The sequence below is a fragment of the Carya illinoinensis genome, chromosome 11 (genome assembly GCF_018687715.1).
Source record: "Carya illinoinensis cultivar Pawnee chromosome 11, C.illinoinensisPawnee_v1, whole genome shotgun sequence".
NCBI classification, from domain to species: Eukaryota; Viridiplantae; Streptophyta; class Magnoliopsida; order Fagales; family Juglandaceae; genus Carya; species Carya illinoinensis.
In genome coordinates, this window is record NC_056762.1 from 41,724,142 (window position 1) to 41,744,181 (window position 20,040).

Sequence of the window (20,040 nt, forward strand, 5' to 3'; positions counted from 1 at the left end):
TTTTTCCAGTTATATTGCTTCATCATATTTAGTAATACCATCCCTCTTGCTTTGCTAACCGGAGAAGACCAACACAACCGGAAAATCAATAGCCATTGTTGGATCACACAAATACAAATTTGAAGTTTTTTAAGTCTTAAAACTTCCAATTCTATCTCAACCACATGAAGCAAGATTTAAGGGACTCAAATTCGATTTAAGATCCGGGCACGAACTTGGTGGCATAGACCCAAAAATTATTGGCAACAGGATTGTCAAGATGATCCAAGAGGTTCTCCAGGGGGCCCTTGCCGGTGACAATAGCTTGGACAAAGAAACTGAACATGGAGAACATGGCTAGCCGGTCGTTCTTGATTTCCTTCCCCTTGAGCTCAGCGAATGTGACAGGGTCATCGGCAAGGCTGAGAGGGTCGAAGTATTGGCCACCCGGGTAGAGGTCATTGCCTTCTCCAACTCCAGGAAGACCATTGATACGGAACCCCTCAACCAGACCCATGAGAATGACTTGGAAACCTAGCACTGCTAGGATGCTTTGGGCATGAACAAGGTTGGGGTTACCCAGGTAGTCGAGGCCACCTTCTGACAAAATTTGAGCTCCAGCTTTGAACCATACTGGTTCTTTGAAGTCTACTCCGACCCATTTCTCCAGAACTTCAGGGGTGATGCAGCCAAGTGCTCCAAGCATAGCCCATCGACCAGGGATCACCTAATTTTCCACAACAGCTTAGTACTGGAAAATAATACAGCTTGTAACTAAAAAATAATAATAACTTGAGGTACTTCCTAGTTTCTTAAAGATGTCACCATACTTCATGAGAAAATATTTTCTGCCTTAAGGAGTCTTAATACCGATCCAAGTATTCCATCCTGGCTTTATTCACTTGGAAAGATGCCAAATAAGACATAGGCTTACATTTTGAATCTGAATACTGACATGTACATCAGATTTTGCCAATATATGCATTGCCAACTAGTATGAACTTTTTTTTTTTTCTTTTGGCCAAGACCCATAAAATTTGATTACCTCAAGAGCCCTGTTCTTAGCAAAGGCTTCGGGGTCAGCAGATAATCCAGCAGTGTCCTAGCCATAATCACCAGGAAATTCTCCAGTCAAATATGAAGGAGTCTGAGCTGAAAAGGGTCCCAAGCACTTCACCCTGTCGGTTCCATACCACAATTCATTGCCCTATTGATGTCACATGCAAAATGAAAACCCCACAATGTTAGCACCCAACAAACTTGAAAATTCAGAGTGAGAGAGATAGAGCAGTGAAAAAGTACCATAGTCTATTCCCAGATCCCATAGGCACAACATCTCTAAGGAGTTTAGCGTTAACTTGGCTCCCCTGCTTTGGCCAAGAAATGGAGTTGGCCTGAGAACAGTACTGGAGCTAGCAGTTGCTGCCATTGCCATTGCAGCCATAATTCCAACCTTCCCAGTTATTTTACTGCTGAAACTGACCTTAGAATAAGTTCGTGAATTGTAAGTGGAATTGTGTAGAAGAGGAGGGTGAGTGTGCAATATTATGTGCAGAGAATAGGACAAGCATAGAGATGGGTGGTCATGAATGCAGGAGTGGGAAAGTGTGGTGGGGAAATGTGAGGTTTGAATCAACCAATCAGAAGGCTTCAAAAGATTTTTAGCATCTTCAACTCATACATTTTATCTTGTCCTTCACAGGTAGTTATTTGTCCGGAAATTTTTAATCTGCAACACATGAAATATTAGGGATATGGTACTTTCACGTTGACGGATTTCACAGATTGCTGGGGCTTCTTTCTACGCATCCAAAAACAATGCATGATAAGTGTACGATTTCGGAGGATTGCGGAGGAAGGAAAAAGAAAATGCGGTGAGCGTGGATCGAACACGCGACCTTCAGATCTTCAGTCTGACGCTCTCCCAACTGAGCTATCCCCGCTATGCCTTTTGTTACCCGATGTTTTATATAAATCTAGTAACTTAATCGAGTAACTTTTGCATATTCTATTCGCATATGCTCCAAATAATATCATTGGAATTTGTTATAAACTCGAGCAAAATGACCCACACATTAATCTATTACTCAACAAGCATCAATTTAAAACAAAAAGGAAACCATTGTCTCTCTTCACAACTTACAAGAAAGTGTATGGAATTTGTGAGTTGATAATAATATCAGGAAGTCGTTTTTCTTTGAATTTATTTCACTTCACTTTTTATTTTCCAAACGATATGGACAACTCCTAAAAGGGAGGAAAGCTCATTCAATATTTGATCAATAAGGTCTAAACGATTCAAGCATTTGCAAAAGACGAGAGTTGAGAGGGAAGGAGTTAAGAACTTGGGAGTTGTTCAGTGGGATTTGACAATTTGACTAGTTTGAGCATGATGGGGATTTGATTATTTGAATTGGCATGAAGTAAAAAGAAAGGGATCGGGACCCTTTATTTCTAATTTGGACATTTTTTAATTTTTTTTAATCACTTGAAAAGAGATGGACATAATTATCGTTATTCGTGCATAATGTAGACCTTAATCTCAAAAAGAAATAATCTATCCACAAAATAATTACATAAAAATAATTTCACAAACTGATATGGTTTGATGTAGTTTGTTAGATTGTAAATAAACTTCTATTATAAAATAGATATGAAGGATCACATAAATTTATGTCAGTTTGTAAAATTACTTTTGTGTAATTCTTTTGTGGTTGTAGCACTTCTCAAAAAATATATTCTTTATTAGTGATACCTAATTTTTTACAAAAAATTTATCTATTTAATACTTGTTTCTATCATTACTTTTTTAGTTTAAGCCCAAGTTATTTCGTTAATATGCATAGACATGGCTTGTCATTCATGTCCGTAACATTTTGAATTTCTTCAACGGTCGAATTCCTAGAAGGTCGCACTCTCCCATTAATAACGTCCCAAATACTTGCATATATACCCATCTTATATCTGGCAACCAATCTCAACCGTCAATTCTTGGGTAGCGCTTTATAAAGACAGTCCTTGCAACAGAAAAAGTCCACTGAAAGGACGGTGCTCTCGACGCCAAACAGGCTCTCGACCTTATAAATTGTTGTTCCAGTAGTGGAGCCAAAGAACCAAACCATAAGATGGGAATGGAGGATATTACAAAGCCTCTCAGGCCCTCCAGCAAACACGGGGATCGTTAACTTCGCTAGAAGATTCAAAGCTCTTTTGGGGAATGCTCTGTGTCACAGAAAGTTGGAAGAAACACGACAATGGCTCTCAAAAAGGCTAACGATCACTGGACTTTTCTGGTTCTCTCTTCTTCTTTAAAGCATTTGATTGTTTTGGAATCTGATTTTTGGATTTTTTTCTCAAATTTTCTCCTGTTTCTACGGTGTTTTTTTGAACTTCTTGAAGTTTCTTCTGTTCTTATTTTAATTGATAATTGCATATTGTTTTAAGTCTTTATTACAGATTTAATTGAACTCATTTTCTTCAATTAAATCTGTAATTAGCCCAGTTATGTTAGTTTTTCTTTTTTCTACATGCGGGAAAATGTATATAAACAGAGGACCTCACTGTAATCAACCCAAGAAATGCAATAAGAAATTTCTCTCAAGAATCTCTCTCTCAAAGTTTTCACTCGCTTCAGTCTTTATCCGGATTTTGGGTATTTGACAAGGTCCTATCATTTTTAATGCCTGGCTCTGGTTTGAAAGTTTTTGACTTCTCGGGTGGGGAGTAAGAGGTTTTGGGATTCTTGAATTTGCTCCATTGGTGCTAAATTTACGTGGGCATTGTGTAAGTTTGTCCCACTGCATCAGTTTTGGACTGGGTTGAAAATATAGGAATTAGGGTCTTTTACTCTTTTCGTTTAGGTACTTTTTGGTTTAGTGTTTAGTCTGGGGATCCTTTGGATTATTTTATTTTTCTTCAGTCTCTGCGTTTTATCGTTTCCTGGGTATTTTATCAGTTTGATTCTGGTTTCTAGGCTCTAAGATTGGGAGTAGCATATACTGATTGTAGCGTTAGTATTATCTTTTTCATATATTTAATTATAGTAATTTATCCTTTTGTATCTGGCTACTTCATCCGGATCTATTTGGCTATGTTTGGATGCTGAGAAAATGTAGAAAAATAAACATATTGAAGTTTCAAACCTTAAACAATCTCTGTTTTTTTTTTTTTTATTTAATTTTCATCGTTTGAGTCACTGAAGAATATGAAACACAAAACCCGCAGCATGTCATTCGATTTCTCGTTTTCTCCATTGGATCTTGGGAAGAATGAGGTCACGAGCGATAAAAAGTGTAAAAATCTAACCAAGAAAAGGCAATAAAGTTCCTTTGCTTTCTCATTCCACTTTTTGAGGCCCTAAACAGAGCTTCTTTTATTTTTCATTAAGTAGGCCCCAAAAGGCCCCTTAGAGACCAAAATGGAGAGGTCTTTTACAATAGGAGGAAGAAATGCAGTGATTTTACAGGAAGAAATTGGCCCCCATTTTTTCTGTTCGTTCAGGGGTGAAATATTGTCCTTTTGGTCTGTTCTGATATCCCTCATTTTTCATTCTCGGACGCCATTCAGTTGCTTTTTACTTGGCTTATTATTGTTCAGGAAGAAATTGAAGCTCCTATGTGGGTGGATCTTACTCTAGAAGTAAAAATTAGCAACCAAGACACGTGAGTTTTATATCATTGCTTTTAAGGGTTCCACTTTTTATTTCCTTAGGTTTATGGTCAAATTTCAAATTTGTAATTCCAATTGTATCATCCTCCTTGTTACATTGCAGCCATGATGAGTGGTTCCACACAAGTCATCTGTATGTATCCTTTTTCCTTCACTCACTCGTTTACGCTGTCTTGCTATATTCCAATTAACTGTTTGGATTCCTGCTGATTGCTGAATTGATTTGATTTTCAGCTTCCACCAGCGTTCTTCTCACCAGTTGAAGTCTGCTTTTTCTTGTTGCGGGGAGAGTACTTTGACCTCAGACTTTGAATCGGTTTCAACTTCACCAAAACTTCCATCCTCCGTCTCAAGATCTAGAGGCAAAGACTACAGGAGTAAGAAATGGAGAGCAGAAAACTACGAGTCCTTACATAAGCAGCATCCACTCAAGGTTTTAAGTGGGACATCTTCTTGTCTGGATTTACGATTTGGTGAGGAATTAAAATCCAAATCAATAAATCTCAAAGGAACTACCAGGTCAAAATCAACTTTGGTTTGTAAAAGCAGTCTAACCGGAAATGCTATCCCTAGTTCCTCTAAACCTGCTGTATCTACTTTTGAGGACCAAGCTAATGGGTCTAGTTCTATGGGAAACAGGACTTGTGAAAGCAATACAAGAAGCACCGTTACATCTCAGAGCAGTCAGCAACGAGAGCTGAAGTGCATAGAGGTATCAACTCAACCATTTGATCCAAGTGGGCTCTTATCAAATCAGAGGATAAGTCATAGGAAAGACTGTGTTACAAGACAAGCATCAAGGGTGGAGATCAATCATGATAAAAGGCTTTCGAGAGGCTACAGATCATCATCTGGCAAGTCCAGTGTAGGGTCATCATCAAACATTCTTTATGATGTTAAGAGCTTAACATCTACATCAATAGGTCACAAAGAAATAACCCCGACTAGCAGAAATGTAGCCAGGACAAGTTATGTGGCGAAGAACAAAGTAAAAACTTCTAATGTCTCCAAGGCATCGACTATTAAAATTGAAGAACGGAGCTCCAATTCTAGAAGAGGAGTTAAAATCAGCGTTTTAAAGCCGGATCACGAGGAAGCTACAAAACCAAAGGTGAGAGAAGGCGTGCAAATTTGGACACCCATGTGATTAGGATTTTCAAGTTAATAAACATATGAAAGATAGATTTATGATCAAGTATAATCCAATTTTATCACATCGTTGATGCACCAACAGTTAGTTTTATTGAGAAATTTCCTCAACATTGAGATTGATAGAAAACAAGTATGGGATAATATTCCCTCATGATTTTCTCTCAAATTATTGATTTATGCCCAAAATTGTCCTGTAGATGGATGATTTTCAAGTTCTAAATTTGTCATCAACAGTACTACATGAATTTACTCATGTTCTTCCAGGTTCAACATCAAACTTTGCAGCCACTTAGAGTTAATGAGCGAGAGTTGTCTATGGCTGCAATAAAATCAAAGGAGAAATTGAGAGCAATCAAGCCTAACAGATCAGTAGGTGCTGGAAAAGAGAATGCTACAGGGAGAATGATTATCAATCAGAAATGCATTGGAAAAGGCACTTCTGCTTTAGCCATGGTTAGGGGTCAGAAAGGAACAAAACAGTTTGGACAAAGGGGTGGAGGAGGATTAGTCGGTTCAAAGGTAAAGGTAATATTCAGTTATTAATCTTTTCAAAAGCATCCAGAGTTTTGCTCTCTTGTTCAGATTGTTGTTGTTTGTGGAAGATTTCCCTCTTTTTAACATTACTTTCAAAGCTACATTTAAACGGAGCTTGTGCAAATACTTGATAGTATCTCTGCAAATGCCAACTAGGTTAAGATAATAAGAACTCTCAAAATCATGACATCTCCTTTTGGTGATTACTGGTTTATGTTCTAATCCTCTACTGCATAAATATTGGGTTGAGTGACCAACTTTGTTTGTTTCTTATTCATGCAACTTCTGGTGGTTTGGAAGATTGGGATTGAAAGTGCCATCAATTATATTTATGGCTTTAATTGTTTGTGATTGAGATGGGATTGAAAGTGTCAGGGCCTAGCTTTGAAGTACCTGTAATATGGCCATGTAAAATCCACAGCTCCCTCTTTTTGTGCACATTTTAGTTATAGAAAATATGACTTTCCATACGACTATCATAGGGAATCAGATACCTGTTCTTGGGCTATGGATTTTGTTTGATATTGCTGTTCTTCCTAAAATCTACACGAGCAATTTTGCTTGCTTTTAGTACTGGCAATATGATGAAATATGTTAGTTGTTGTGTTAAAGCAAGTGGATAGATTTTATTGAATTACACTCTCCACCCGGTGGCTATAAAATCATGTTATGTCCCCCGAATCCCTGATCAAGTTAGCATAGACCGAGTAATTGCAGATTGTATCTTAACTATTTTAGGGACTATTTGCATATGTATTCATCACATTCTCTCTCTTTTTATATCTATTAACTTTTTTGTGCAGGTAAAAGTCACTGATCGGTTTGAAAAGAATAAGGCCGCGAATGTGAACCAGAGGGTCTGCCTTCGATGAGAGGGCAATGCATCATTCTGGGGGTTGTGTATATAGTACAAACCTAACATCTTTTTTTACACTGGGAGATGAAGCGCAACAACAAAAGTTGCCTTCCTTTTATATTGGATTTGAGTGTAAGTTTTGGTTCTTTAGGCTAAATTTCACTGGCGTCTTTGACCCAGATGAAACTGTCCCCAGGCTTTTTGTGAATGCTTCTCTTTTATTCGCCATAATTAGCCCTTCGTGTTGCAGCTTTTAGTTCTTCTGATTCTATTCCTTTCTGCTTTTGATTGTCATCTTCAGATTTGAGCCTGTTTACATTCCAACTATCTTTTGACAATCAATCAATTTTTGATAATTTTGCCATCCATTAAAATCCAACCTATTTTCTTAAAATTAAATATAACCTTGCACAATAACAACATTACCTGCCAATCATAAGCTTAAATCTGTACAACATGTCAACATAAGCTGGTACCATAGTATGTATCGGCCAATCAATCATTGCAATTCACAAGATGGACGAATATTTCCGTTGAAGACATTGAACTCTGAACATTTATCCTGCCTCTTTGTAATATATAGCTCATCCCACATTTCAACTGAGATTTCTTCCTGGCAGATTATACAGCAGAACATTTTCCCGTATCACTATGACTAGTACAAAACAAACACATCTGGACAACTGGGATCTTGCGATGTGATTCTACCTTCTTAAAGCACCGTAGTTTCTTGTTACCTTCAAACAAAAAGAACAGTCAGGTCCAACTAAGTAATCCCAGTAGAGGGAGAAAAACTATACAACTATAAGATGCTATCATTGCTACGAGTAAAAATAGCCTTCGGAATGAGAGCAAAGGCATTTCCATCAGCCAAACTTCTCTCATTCCATCTCAGGTTGCTTGAACCCTTCTGGCTACTCCATGTAAATATGGGCAATAACTGTTTTTTAAAACACATGCAGAAGTCAGCACTCGCTAAAAAAAATGAAAGTAAAAAGAAAACCAACCCGAGGTTGAGATTTATTTAATCTCTTTGCCATACTGTCGTCGTCGTCTTCTTCGTCATCGTCATCTTTGCTCATGAACATTTTATGAATAGTAGAGTTGTCAGTTTTCCTTCCCCGTTTAGAGGATTGCTTTGAGCCTCCACCTCTTCCCCTAGGAGCAGCCCTTTTGCGTCCTTTGCCTCGTACACTTGCATCATTTTCCTTTTCAAAAAATAAAAAATCAAAGACATGAACACATGGTCTAAATTTGAACAAGTATATTAAGAAGTTAGCAGTGTCTAATATATTTTACTCAAGGAAAACTGGAACTGAGTTTTGCAAGTGTTGGTGGAGCAGGGCAATGTTCAAATGGAAGTGCCCTCACTAATTCAGGATAGAGACAAGGAGAGAAACTTGAATGATTTTCATCCATGATCAAGATTAGGAAAGGACAAAAGATACTGCAGACCACATTTATCAAGTATAAGCGAAGAGTCCATACCAAACTGTCATCAACCTCATCAATTCCATATTTCCCAGCTTCTTCACTTGAAGCAGAATCTACATTATCCTCATCATCAGCAATACTTTGGACAGCAGCTGTTGCAGAAACTGATGCAGATCTGCAGTAATAATCTTACTTAAGATGATTCACTAGCAACGAGTAAACTTTTTGATGCAACATATATCAGAAGGTGCAGTAGGGTTCTAATTGCATAGATTCAACAGTTCATACTTCATTTGGTAGACTTCCTATTCTCTCTCTCTTTCTCTCTCTCATATTGTGGTTGTTTCTCATTGTTCAGGCTTATGATTCACCTCACTCATCAACTCTAAGGTAGAGAAAATGGAAGTGACAAGGAGAAAAGCAAAATACATAGAAAAGAATAACTCCATATTACATGTAGATCAGTACTTATATCATCAAAATTCAGGGCCAACAGTGACCTTTCAGAACGACGGAACCCCAGAGCTGCATCAAGAGTTGACTGCTTCAAGTTACTGGTACCTCTGCCCCTACCTCTTCCTCTTGCAGAAGTCCTACTTTTTCCAAGTTCATAAGCACCACGAGATGACCTAGATGACCCTCTCCGACCTCTTGCACAAGTTCTTGAGCCAGATATTTGTGTTGTGTCTTCATCATCACTAAAGGAAACCGCATTTCCTGTTCCAGCAGCAGTTCTACTTGTTGGATCCTGCATGAAATTGAAAACACAAGCTCAGAAAGCAGATAATTAGACACATATGCAACCAAAAAAACACAGGCCTAAAAGGTTCCTGGCACATGGATAAGTAATGCAAGGTCAACAATGAATTATTACCTCTGAAGACTTGGCAGGAGACATAAATTGTGAAGTATCTTTAGGGCGAGTAGACCTTTCCTTGACACGTTCCTGAAAAATAATAATAGCAATAATAATAAATAAATAAACATTTATAAACAATCACGACATGAAATTTTGCATGCATGGTAAGGAATATAGGAAGTGAGCCCTCCTTAAAAGCCAATGTGATGCGTCAACAACACTTAGGTGAAAGAAGTAAACACTGTTTTACAATACATATAAATGAAGACATATTTGTTCCAATCCATGTATACCAACTATAACCATGGCAATAGTTGTGTAAACGCCAAAAGGACCCAAGGGCCCGAAGGTGGCTGGTAAGCCTTCTGCAGTAGTCACTCCGTTAGGCCACAGACAAATTTGCTCTCCTCGCATTGATAAAGCAGTCTTGCTTAGGTGGCACTTTGACTAAAGTTATAAAACTTGACTATTACTTCTTTTCTGGTGAGTAAGATTAAAATTTTATTGAATCAAGTAAATAGGCATAGCCCAAGTATACAGGAAGTATACAAAAGTGAACACCTAATCACAATTGAGGAACTAGAAGAACATACAAGAAAATCATTTTGACCATTACTGTAATGATAAAGACAAATACGATGAACTTAAGCTTCTTACCTCCATGCACTCTCCTACTTTAAGAATTAAGTCTTCCTCTTCAAACTTCAGAGTATCTGCATCCTTGGCAATTTTGTGCTATAGAAGAATTATAAGAAAGAAACCAATCAAAATGAAAATAGAACAGAAATGAGAAGAAAACAAATTAATCATTTTTATATGATACAATAACTCAAAACTACGTTTAAAATTCTTATATGCAATTATGATAGCAACACAAGACCTCTGTACATACATCCAGTATATCTAAAGTCAACTCCGTCTCTATTTTCGATGTAAGATGCAGGTGTAAGAATAATAGAGGCTACTTACTCGTGTTTCTTCAAGATTGTATTGCAGACAAGAATAGAAAGCCATTTTGTCATCCTTGTTAACAAAATTGTGTAATGCAACATCCAAATCATTGACGGGAAGGATTTCCATTTTCTGCACAATCATAAACTATACAGGTTTAGATTTGTGACTAAATAAGACCCATCGTGCAACTCAAAAAATATTTCTGCTCTCATTTCCACTTTTGAAATTAGTTGAGATCTTGTTCTGCAGGTTCCATTTAGCCTACTGACTTAAAAAAGAACATTTGATACACAATAGAGCTTTTTTCTACAGAAACAGTAAACCATACTCATGGAGTAGAACTGGAACCCGTTCCTGTATTTCAGTAAAAATCATGCGATTTCAGGGAACAAATTATGTATGCAATAATATATTTATCCATGCCAAAAGCAACGAAAAGGTTAATAAAATTCGACGCTTCAGTACCAGATTATTTTCAGCAACTAGAGCCTCTATATTCTGCTGGTTTAGTTCTTCTGGACGAAGACGCTCAGAATCACCAATTTTAGCTACATCCCAAAAAGAAACTAAGATTATGGACAAGCATGCAAGTCTAAAAAAGAAAACACAAAACAACTACATCATATCTGATATCAATAATATTTAACAACAATTTGAAACTTATAAGATTCAATGTCAAGATAATGCCATAAGCGTCAGGACCCAAGTTATCAAACAAAGTTTTTTTGTAAAAAAGATCAACTGTATAGCCCGATGCAGTTCAAGTAGTTCGATGCCCTAGTTTCATTGGTGTTGAACTTGTTACATCAGAAACATAGCCACACTGACCTGCAGCCAGTACAGACGACCTATACTAGTTGAGCAATCTGCAGTACCAAAGTGTCTTCATTGAGGACGGGAATGCAGAAATACTATTAACACTTTTTAACTTCCAGGTTTTAGGCACGAGATGATGAAATCCTACCCACCCCCCCCCCCCCCCCCCCCCCCCCCCCCCGGCGAAAACACAAAAAAAAAAGATCCAGGTTTCATAAGGTTCTGACTTTTATCCATTGTATATTTGGGAATGTTTAAAAAATTTTGTAACATCCCAAATCACTTTACTGCCGTACCCATGTTGAATGTTGCTGACATGGGTAAGGTTTTGGGCAACTAGACAATCAAGATCGTGAAAATATTTAGAAGAAAGAAATAAAAAAACAAACTTATTAGCCTTCATTTCTGGCGCCTGTCAGTTATTTTCCTTGTTACTCTTTTTCCTTGTAACTTGTCAACACCATTCTCCATTTTCTTCTTGAAGAGGTTACCCACATCAAAGATTTGAAGATAAACTGAATCTCTTGATTTATGGAGGATTTTTTTTTTAATCAGTAAATAAGAATTTTATTAAAAATGGAGGATGCTTATAATGGATTCTTTTTAGTAACAGCCCCTAATCAAATCTTTTCTATTAAAACCCCATGGTATAGGTGATTTGAATTACCTTCACGCTGACCCTTTCTTGAAGCCTTTGAGAAGATTAGAATGTCTTGGGGATTTGCAACCTAGTAGAACCTAAGAAAAATTAATACTCTCTCAAATATGTTGCTTAAGAAAAATGAGCGCTAGTTTTCTAGTTCGACATGGCAGTGACTCAAGGTACCTTGCCCACATACTTCTGCCCAAATCTTTGAGGATTTATTGTCATAAATCCAGAGTAATCTACCTGCCAAACACAAAATGATAATGAAAACAGAGCTAACTATGAATTTTGCTATGCAGTAAATATCCATTATCCTCCATGAAAGAACTGAAGTGGAATTAAGATAATGAGATTAAATAAGAAATATACAACAATTGCAAAAGGTGGTTGAGGGAAATTTTTTCAAGATCGCTCTAAGGCTCGCATGCTAAAAGACCCACAATATAGGGGGAACTGGGTGCGGGTCCAATGAGGATGCTAAGAAAGATTTTTTTTGATAAGTAGAATGCTAAGAAAGATGAGTAGCCCTGATAGTAAAAGTTTAAAAAGAGGAAACTAATGCATCTCTTAAAAGATAAAAGTTGGCATCAATCGCAGTAAAATGAGACAAAGAAAGCTCTAGATAAAGCTCAACAGCAAAACAAATATTCATGCACCTACTCCATAAAGGGGGCAGTCAAGGCTTCCATTAGAACAAAGGCTAGTAGAAACACTTAAAATCAGGAGAATGACATATGCAGGCCAAGCTTGCTCCAAAGGTCAAAAGTGAGATGCCCCAAAAATTCATAGCAGAACAAGTGGTGCTGAGACATGATGATCATCACTAATTGCAGTATCATTTGAAAACAAATTCAGAAAGTACCTTTATGCGAACCAATGGAAGTTTGAGCTCTGATCTGTTAACAGCCTTTTTACTGGATTTCTCTATCAGATTTCTCACCTAAAAATTCAAACTTTAAATTAAGTTGCTATCAAACAAAAACAGAACCCTGACACACCAAAACAAGAAAACACTTTCATAACAACTAAAAGGAAAGAAGGAAACTGAAAAGGCACAAATTAATTGCCAATGTGATGTATCAATACATACCACTTTATCCAAGTGTTCAAGAATTGAGTTTTGGTCATTGGGATCAATGTCAGGTTCATCCTTTAATATGACCTACATTAAAAATAGTAATCACTAAGAATCATTACCAGTATGAAAAAAAAAAAATTATAGCACTAACCTACCTCTGTATACTCAAAAGGCCTCACTGACGTTAAAGGTATCTTAGTCGGACGATACTGGTTCCCCTATATTATAATGCATGAATATCAAACACAATTCGAATTTAAAATGACCAATAATACTGCTTTGTGAAAAAAGTATTAAATTAGTGGGCAACCTTAATTTCTAAAAGAAGTACATGTTTTGGCTTTGACTCTCCATCAATAAGTGATGTTGCAACTGAAGAACCTGGTTGTGTAACATGAAACCCCATCCCGGGAACTTCCTGCAGAAATCAAAATCCACATTTTATTTGTTGAGAGAGATAGAGAGACCAATCTGTGGGGAAAAACGATACTCTTTCAGAAGTACCTGAGGATCCACGAGACATTCATGTTCATGCCCCCACACTATGAAATCAAGGAATTGTGGTAAAAAGTGCTCATTTATAGCATTTTTAGGGTTTGTCTTTACTCTGCACGCCATAGTAGAAGCAAAGATTAATATTCACATACATTGGTTCCTGAGTTATATAATATTAGACCGTTTAAGCACTGAAAGGCACAAAGGTTATATGAGATTTTGAGACAAATCAACATATTTTCTTTTCATGATTATTCCAAACAATCTCTGCAGAAGAACACTCATAGACAACCTGTTCTGATGAAGTACCAAAATGTTGAACCAATCTGACAGTTGACAACCTTCTTGAGATTCAGGCCGCATCCATTGTACAGCATGTGGTGTCTGGTCAAAAAATTATAAAATGACACCTAGATGGGCATGCTTAAAAGTCATTAGTCGGAAGATGGAATGTCTATGTGCTGTTTGAAGAAGTACCTGAAACATTCTATTTAACCGTTCATCTCTAATGTTTCCTAGACCATAGAGAGCCACTGCTGTTGAACCCTGCACTTTATTAAGATTAACAAGTCATGCAACAATGATACTTAAATATCTCAAGTCTGCCACTAATGAAATCCACTGACTTATCCAAAAAATAAATAAACTGACAGACCTTTCTGAGAAGAATAGGATAGATAGTAATCTGACCAACACCAGAACCCCCAAGAACCATTTTCCCAAAATAGTTAACAAGATTGCATGCAGAGAGAATATCGACTGCAGAAAGGTTGTCCTGTAACATCCACTCGTAAGGAACATGAACTCATGGTCTAAAGAACTGAAGTAAAAAGAACAATCTTTGAATGTTGAATTAAAAAGTTACCAAACAAAACAAATAGAAGGGCAGAAAATAAAATTTGCTTAGTTCCTAGGTAAGACATTAATTTCTTTCATCATGCAACCAGGCAATATTGCCAGCTGTAGGAACTACAGCTCCATCAGCATTAATTTCAACTGCCAGTCTAAAAAGTGAAGCAGGCAAAAGTTATCCCGGTTGAAAAGCTACCAACATGTTGTAAATCAATGGTTTCAAGTTAAAACAACAAAGATCAAGGCCTAACTAAGATATTAAGAAATTCTTATACCTACCACTGGACATTGAACATGGACATACAAGAACATGGACATTTTGAACCCACCCATGGGAAGTACACCCCAAACAAACAACCCGACCACTAGAACCATGTATTAAAAAGTTCTAGATATTCTTAAAAATAAAAAACTGGCCACAACTTACAAAAAAAAAAACTTTGTGCTTAAAGCATGGAAAAAAACAAAAATAGCATGAGTCATTTTATCATAATATCCATACCACTCCAGCGGGATCATCATGATTTCCATGAATACTGAAGACTGGCAAACCAACATTGAAGTGAGGATCTTCATAATTTACATGCCCAAACCTGTTCCAAGTATATTATCATGTTGTTACGATACTTTTTTGCACATGAAAGCATGGAATAACTACACGCATGATTTATGTAACCATGTGTGCAGCTAATACAACAATCATGCTTAAGTAGGGTCAGGCAGAACCGCCGATGCCTGATGGAAAATTTTTTTTTTTTGATAGGTAAAAGTAAATTTTATTAATGAAAAAGGCATAGCCTGAGTACACTAGAGGTATACAAAGATCATGCCAAAGGGTAAGCCTGGTGGAAAATTTACTGAGCATAATGCAGCATTCATGCGAAAGGGTAAGCTAGATATTTCAGGCAGAATCCACCCTGAAGGGAACAATAAAATAAAATATATCTTAAACCCCTAGGGGTTGGCTCAAGTGGTAAAGGCCTTGGGCTTGGGGGTATACTCCCCTCAAGTCTAAGGTTCCAATTCTCTTGGGTGCAAACAATCTCTAAGAGCCATTGGACTAAGGGATTTTCTGCTTGAATTACCCGAGGTGCACTGGCAAGAAACTCCTTGCCAAGGGCCTGTGCACCCTCAGGATTAGTTGGGACGCTGTTCCTGGACACTCGATGCGAATCAAAAATAAAATATATCTTAGGCAGGTTATCATACAAAGGATATCCATGCAAGAGAGGATTGGTTAAGAACTGGAATGATTTCACATGATGGTATGATTATACTCCTAAATAAAGCACAGTAATGCTTTACACTTGCATGGCAGGAACAGGTTTAAGAAGCTCTATCAGACACACAGATGTGGGGAACAAAATAATGATAACAAGAGGTAGAAAACCCAACAATTTTTTTTATTTTTTTTTTAGCAAGAAATACTTCAAGTGCACATTAAGTCATTACGTATTTGCGAAATTCACAGTCTGGTCGCTAACGACTTGGAACTGCACTGGCTGATCGTTAAGGCAATGACGACGGAGAATCTCGATAGCTCTAACTAATGTTGACCTTGAAGGCTTATTCTCGTGGAAAAGATCACCACCAAGTAGTAAGAAATCAACCTGATAGCAAATAGGCATCAGTGCATAGTAGCATTTGATAAATATGGGCAAATAGTAAGTTATGTACTTGTTACTTATAAAAAAAAAAAAAAAAAAAAGTAAGCTATGTACTTGTTAAATATTTTTCCAGAAAACAAAACAACTTCCACTAAAGGGAGCTCTCGTAAAAATCTGTGATTCAAATTTAGAGTTTACAATAAGAGGAAGCCACCATCAACCAAAAAAAATGAAAAGCTTATACAAGAGCAGAAGTGAAAGTACAAGAATCATTTTTCATTTAATTCTGTAAGTAAAGAGGAACAGCTATAGAATGAAGTTGTTATTGGAAAGATAGACATGATATAGCAATGTTGGCCCTTCCACTACAGATCAAAGGCACCCACTTTTGGAAGGATACACAACTTAATCTGTGTAATGAATGCAAAATCAGTAGAACAAGACCTTCTCCAGATCATTAAAGAAGATTATAAATATCTATCATAGCAAAATGCTACTGCATATGAAAGACTTAGGAAAAAAAAGGATATTATTGGCTATAACCTGCTTTTGCTCTGCTATAGAGCATATCTCATCGAATGCCTGGAAAGAATCATGCCGCCGTATTTCGTCCTTCTCCATATATCCGAGATGGCAATCCGTAGCAACAAGTATCCGAAGTGTATTGCTTATCTCCTCCCTGAAGACTTATTTAGTTATCAATTCCAACAGGTATTCTCAAGCAGCAACTTAAAAGGGCCCAATTGTGTCAGATTTCTTTTTCATAAGTAAATAAGATTGTTGCCTCAGCTCTGCTACATGTAGGGTTCTCACTTTTGGACATGATAATACATTTATGGGTAAACCATATGTGTCAAAAAGGACTGCAACAGATCTATTCAACAGTTATGTCCAATGTGAGGAAGAGAATTTTTACCACATGGAGTTCCAGATGGACATATAATTTTCATAAAAGTATCAAAACCAATTAAGTTCCTATGTCACTTTGTTAAAAGGACGGTTCATCTCACACTACATAAAGAAGGAGAATCACAAGATTTAATATTTTAGAACCAAAAACATAGTTAAGCCAAAAAAAAATACCTTTAATAGACTTTGGTACATAGAGAACACGTCAGAACGCTAGGAGAAAATTGCTTTTTGTATGGCATAGAATAATATTAGAAAGTAAAGCTTCTGCTATTTATATGTAGCATGGATCTTACACTTAACCTCCAACATTTGTGTCCTTTTAACAGAAATACAAATGTCTTGCCCTTTGACATTGACGAAAGAAAATTTCATCAAATTCGTCCCTTTAACCACCATAACGTGTGATTGAGTTGGATACCCATTTAACCATTATGCCCTGTTTGTTCAAATATTAGGTTCCATAAGACAACAAAATTTCCTTGAATACTTTGAATCTTCTCTCCAACGTAATTTGGAACGCCAGAGAATAATGATGATGATAATAATAATAATAATAATAATAATAATAATAATAATAATAAAAGAACTCCTATAAACAGAATCTAGCACAACTATTTGGCTTATTTGACGCGTTTTTTTTTTAATTGTTGAGAACCAACACTACAAACGGCAAATGTTTAAACTTTACATATTTTCTTTTTCGGTTGTTTCCAAACCAAAGCGTACGGATAGCAGGTTTTACCTGGATAAGTCTGCCATGGCCATTAAGTAGCACCTCTTGAAACCCACAATTGAGTAGCACCACGAAAATGATATGGCTGACGAGGAGAATGAGATAGAGATCAACTTGAATCATTCAAATAAGCCCCAAACCTTGTGAATATATTAACACTAAGAAAAAACGAAATTGACGAGAAAAACCCTAAAAAATGTAAGATTCACAATAAATATTAATAAGTTAATGGAAACGAAAAATCAAATCTAAAAGGGAATAACATTACGAAATATAGAACCCTAAGTAGGGTTTAACGGCTTGGAAATCGTAAAAAGGAAAAGTAGGAAAGCGTGAGAGGTTAGCGTAAAAAGTGACTGCTCTAGGAACTAGTTTAAGTTGCTGATGAATTGTGAAAGAAATTAAATGCTAAAAATCACACAAAAAGGCGCTTCAACACAACCGATATACCGGTTGTCTTTCATTTTCCTATACTTTCTCGGGGCCCAAACCAAGATCAAGTGTTAGAGGCAAAGGAAACGCGTAGAGGCAACGAATAGAATGGCGTTCGTAAGCTTTACTTTGGATTCGAAGCAGTAACAGAAGGAGCTGACTCACCGAGACGCGGGGAGAAGAAGGGAGCGATGGCGCGGAAGTTTTAAAAAGAACAATGAGATGGAAAATGGTAAAGGGAAATGCATGAACAGTATCAAAAAAATTTTCAACTTTATAAATTGGATTTGAAAAAATATATATTTGGTTCACAATAATATTTTATAAAAATAAATTTTAGAAACTGATTTAATTTATTTTATATACTATATCTATTATAATATATAATTTAACGTACGTTTACGTCAATTTGTGAAATTTTTTATTATATAAAATTTGTCTGTAAATTTTGTAATTCTCTGAAGAAAAATAAAAATTATAAAAAACATTTTCTATCCGTGTGTTTATTTACATATCCAATAGAATTCTAATATTAGAATTAAAATTTTGAATACCGTGCAGAATGTCGTATTGATCAATGTACTAGAATAAAATATTTCGATATCAGTATTATAAACGTATTGTATGACCATACATAGTCATTAATTAAGACCATTAAAGTCATCAATGAAGATCAATCTTTAGCCATTAATTAAGACTATTGAGCTATTGTAATGCCCCCAAATTTTGTTTGGGATCGAACGAAAATTTTAAGCGTCGAGACATGCAACACAAGGTTACCTGCCCCCGTTCATGATATATAAGATGCAATGTTCCTAACATGCATCTAACAATATGCAATATTCGCAGCGGATAATTTTTTTTTTCTTTAGCAATACTATGCACCAAATTAAAAATATCTCAAATGCTTAAAACATACTTCATACATAAAAACCTATTGAACAACTAAAATCACAACACTAATCCAAAATAGTTATGATCCAAAAGTACTAGAGATGCAACTCTATCGTACAAGTAGTAATTTAACTACTATATTAACATTAACGACGCACCGTCGTTCAATCGACTGTGTCTAGTTAGTCAGCTCCTAATCCTCCTTCAGGTCCTGTAACAAGATCTACCATTTGGGGGGAATGGTAGTTGGGACTACCACAGTGAAATTTGATTTCAAACCTCAGCAAGTTAATAAAAAACTTCCACACATGCTAATGATGCATGGATGACAGTAAAAGCATAAATGCATAATCAAATTCATAAATAATTAAAGCATAACTTAGCGTACAACATAGCATAATTGACATAACTTAAATTGAAACATGAACTGAACTTGACTTGACATGAACTTGATCTGAAACTTGACTTAGTATGAACTTACTCTGAAACTTGAATTAACATGAAAAATACATACTCCACAGTTGTTGTGGCCCCATGTATTCTACGCAAACTTGACTTAATATGAAAAATACATACTTCACAGTTATTGTGGCCCCATGTATTCTACGTGTAAATACATACTCCACAGTTGTTGTGACCCCATGTATTCTACACATTACAATGCAGTTAAATACATACTCCACAGTTGTTGTGGCCTCATGTATTCTACGTGTAAATACATACTCTACAGTTGTTGTGGCCCCACGTATTCTACACATTACAATGCAGTTAAATACATACTCTACAGTTGTTGTGGCCCCATGTATTCTACACAAACTGAATGTACTCAAGATGAAACGTGACTGGAAAACGAAAGGACTGGAGCCCTGATGTAACATAACGTGATTTGAACATAACTTGAGATAGAAACATTTCGTAACATGGCATAACATATAATAGACAACATATTTAACATGACATACTTGTAATGTACAGTAATACATGACAGAATATATTATGTAACAGATAAAAATTGATGACAGAATAACTTCTGTATAATAGATAATTACGTGATAACTTGGCATGGCATGACATATATGATAACATACATACATGCACTGTAGTTCCTTTACTTAGCACACATACATAGTAGACTGCTA

The 20,040-nt window shown here is 36.4% G+C and overlaps 3 protein-coding genes, 1 long non-coding RNA gene and 1 other non-coding gene across 10 annotated transcripts; 2 read left to right on the top strand and 3 right to left on the bottom strand.

The window, feature by feature from the left end:
- Nucleotides 1–76: 76 nt before the first annotated feature.
- On the bottom strand, nucleotides 77–1,534 carry LOC122280854 (chlorophyll a-b binding protein 13, chloroplastic). Its single transcript, XM_043091920.1, is given in 4 exon segments — nucleotides 77–706; nucleotides 1,025–1,186; nucleotides 1,269–1,349; nucleotides 1,352–1,534. Coding segments are annotated over 4 exon segments (825 nt in total). The 5' UTR covers nucleotides 1,424–1,534; the 3' UTR covers nucleotides 77–196.
- A 315-nt stretch (nucleotides 1,535–1,849) lies between these two features.
- TRNAF-GAA lies at nucleotides 1,850–1,922 on the bottom strand. Its single transcript has one exon. It is a non-coding gene; the product is annotated as a tRNA-Phe (tRNA).
- A 1,087-nt stretch (nucleotides 1,923–3,009) lies between these two features.
- Nucleotides 3,010–7,445, top strand: LOC122281290. Of its 3 annotated transcripts, none has more exons than XM_043092661.1 (6): nucleotides 3,010–3,272; nucleotides 4,576–4,640; nucleotides 4,751–4,780; nucleotides 4,882–5,758; nucleotides 6,085–6,324; nucleotides 7,137–7,445. In XM_043092661.1, the coding sequence occupies exons 1-6, from the start codon at nucleotides 3,234–3,236 to the stop codon at nucleotides 7,203–7,205; spliced, it is 1,320 nt and encodes a 439-aa protein (XP_042948595.1). In that variant the 5' UTR covers nucleotides 3,010–3,233; the 3' UTR covers nucleotides 7,206–7,445. The 3 variants fall into 3 exon arrangements, with proteins under 3 accessions (XP_042948595.1, XP_042948593.1, XP_042948594.1); XM_043092659.1 differs by having other exon boundaries at nucleotides 3,012–3,272; nucleotides 6,064–6,324; XM_043092660.1 differs by having other exon boundaries at nucleotides 3,012–3,272; nucleotides 6,064–6,318.
- A 112-nt stretch (nucleotides 7,446–7,557) lies between these two features.
- LOC122281288 (double-strand break repair protein MRE11) lies at nucleotides 7,558–18,261 on the bottom strand. Of its 4 annotated transcripts, none has more exons than XM_043092656.1 (23): nucleotides 18,173–18,261; nucleotides 17,585–17,660; nucleotides 16,474–16,609; nucleotides 15,776–15,933; nucleotides 14,826–14,916; nucleotides 14,127–14,246; nucleotides 13,949–14,017; nucleotides 13,764–13,855; nucleotides 13,481–13,583; nucleotides 13,287–13,394; nucleotides 13,132–13,194; nucleotides 12,989–13,060; nucleotides 12,761–12,838; nucleotides 12,079–12,141; nucleotides 11,920–11,980; nucleotides 10,902–10,984; nucleotides 10,452–10,565; nucleotides 10,140–10,217; nucleotides 9,498–9,569; nucleotides 9,124–9,371; nucleotides 8,678–8,798; nucleotides 8,197–8,397; nucleotides 7,558–7,926 (listed from the first exon to the last, which is right to left on the bottom strand). In XM_043092656.1, the coding sequence occupies exons 2-23, from the start codon at nucleotides 17,605–17,607 to the stop codon at nucleotides 7,894–7,896; spliced, it is 2,187 nt and encodes a 728-aa protein (XP_042948590.1). In that variant the 5' UTR covers nucleotides 17,608–17,660; nucleotides 18,173–18,261; the 3' UTR covers nucleotides 7,558–7,893. The 4 variants fall into 4 exon arrangements, 3 of the variants coding, with proteins under 3 accessions (XP_042948590.1, XP_042948591.1, XP_042948592.1); XM_043092657.1 differs by having other exon boundaries at nucleotides 18,136–18,207; XM_043092658.1 differs by lacking the exon at nucleotides 18,173–18,261 and adding an exon at nucleotides 18,026–18,047.
- On the top strand, nucleotides 8,730–10,593 carry LOC122281291. Its single transcript, XR_006230193.1, has 2 exons — nucleotides 8,730–8,870; nucleotides 8,982–10,593. It is a non-coding gene; the product is annotated as an uncharacterized LOC122281291 (long non-coding RNA).
- Nucleotides 18,262–20,040: the final 1,779 nt, after the last annotated feature.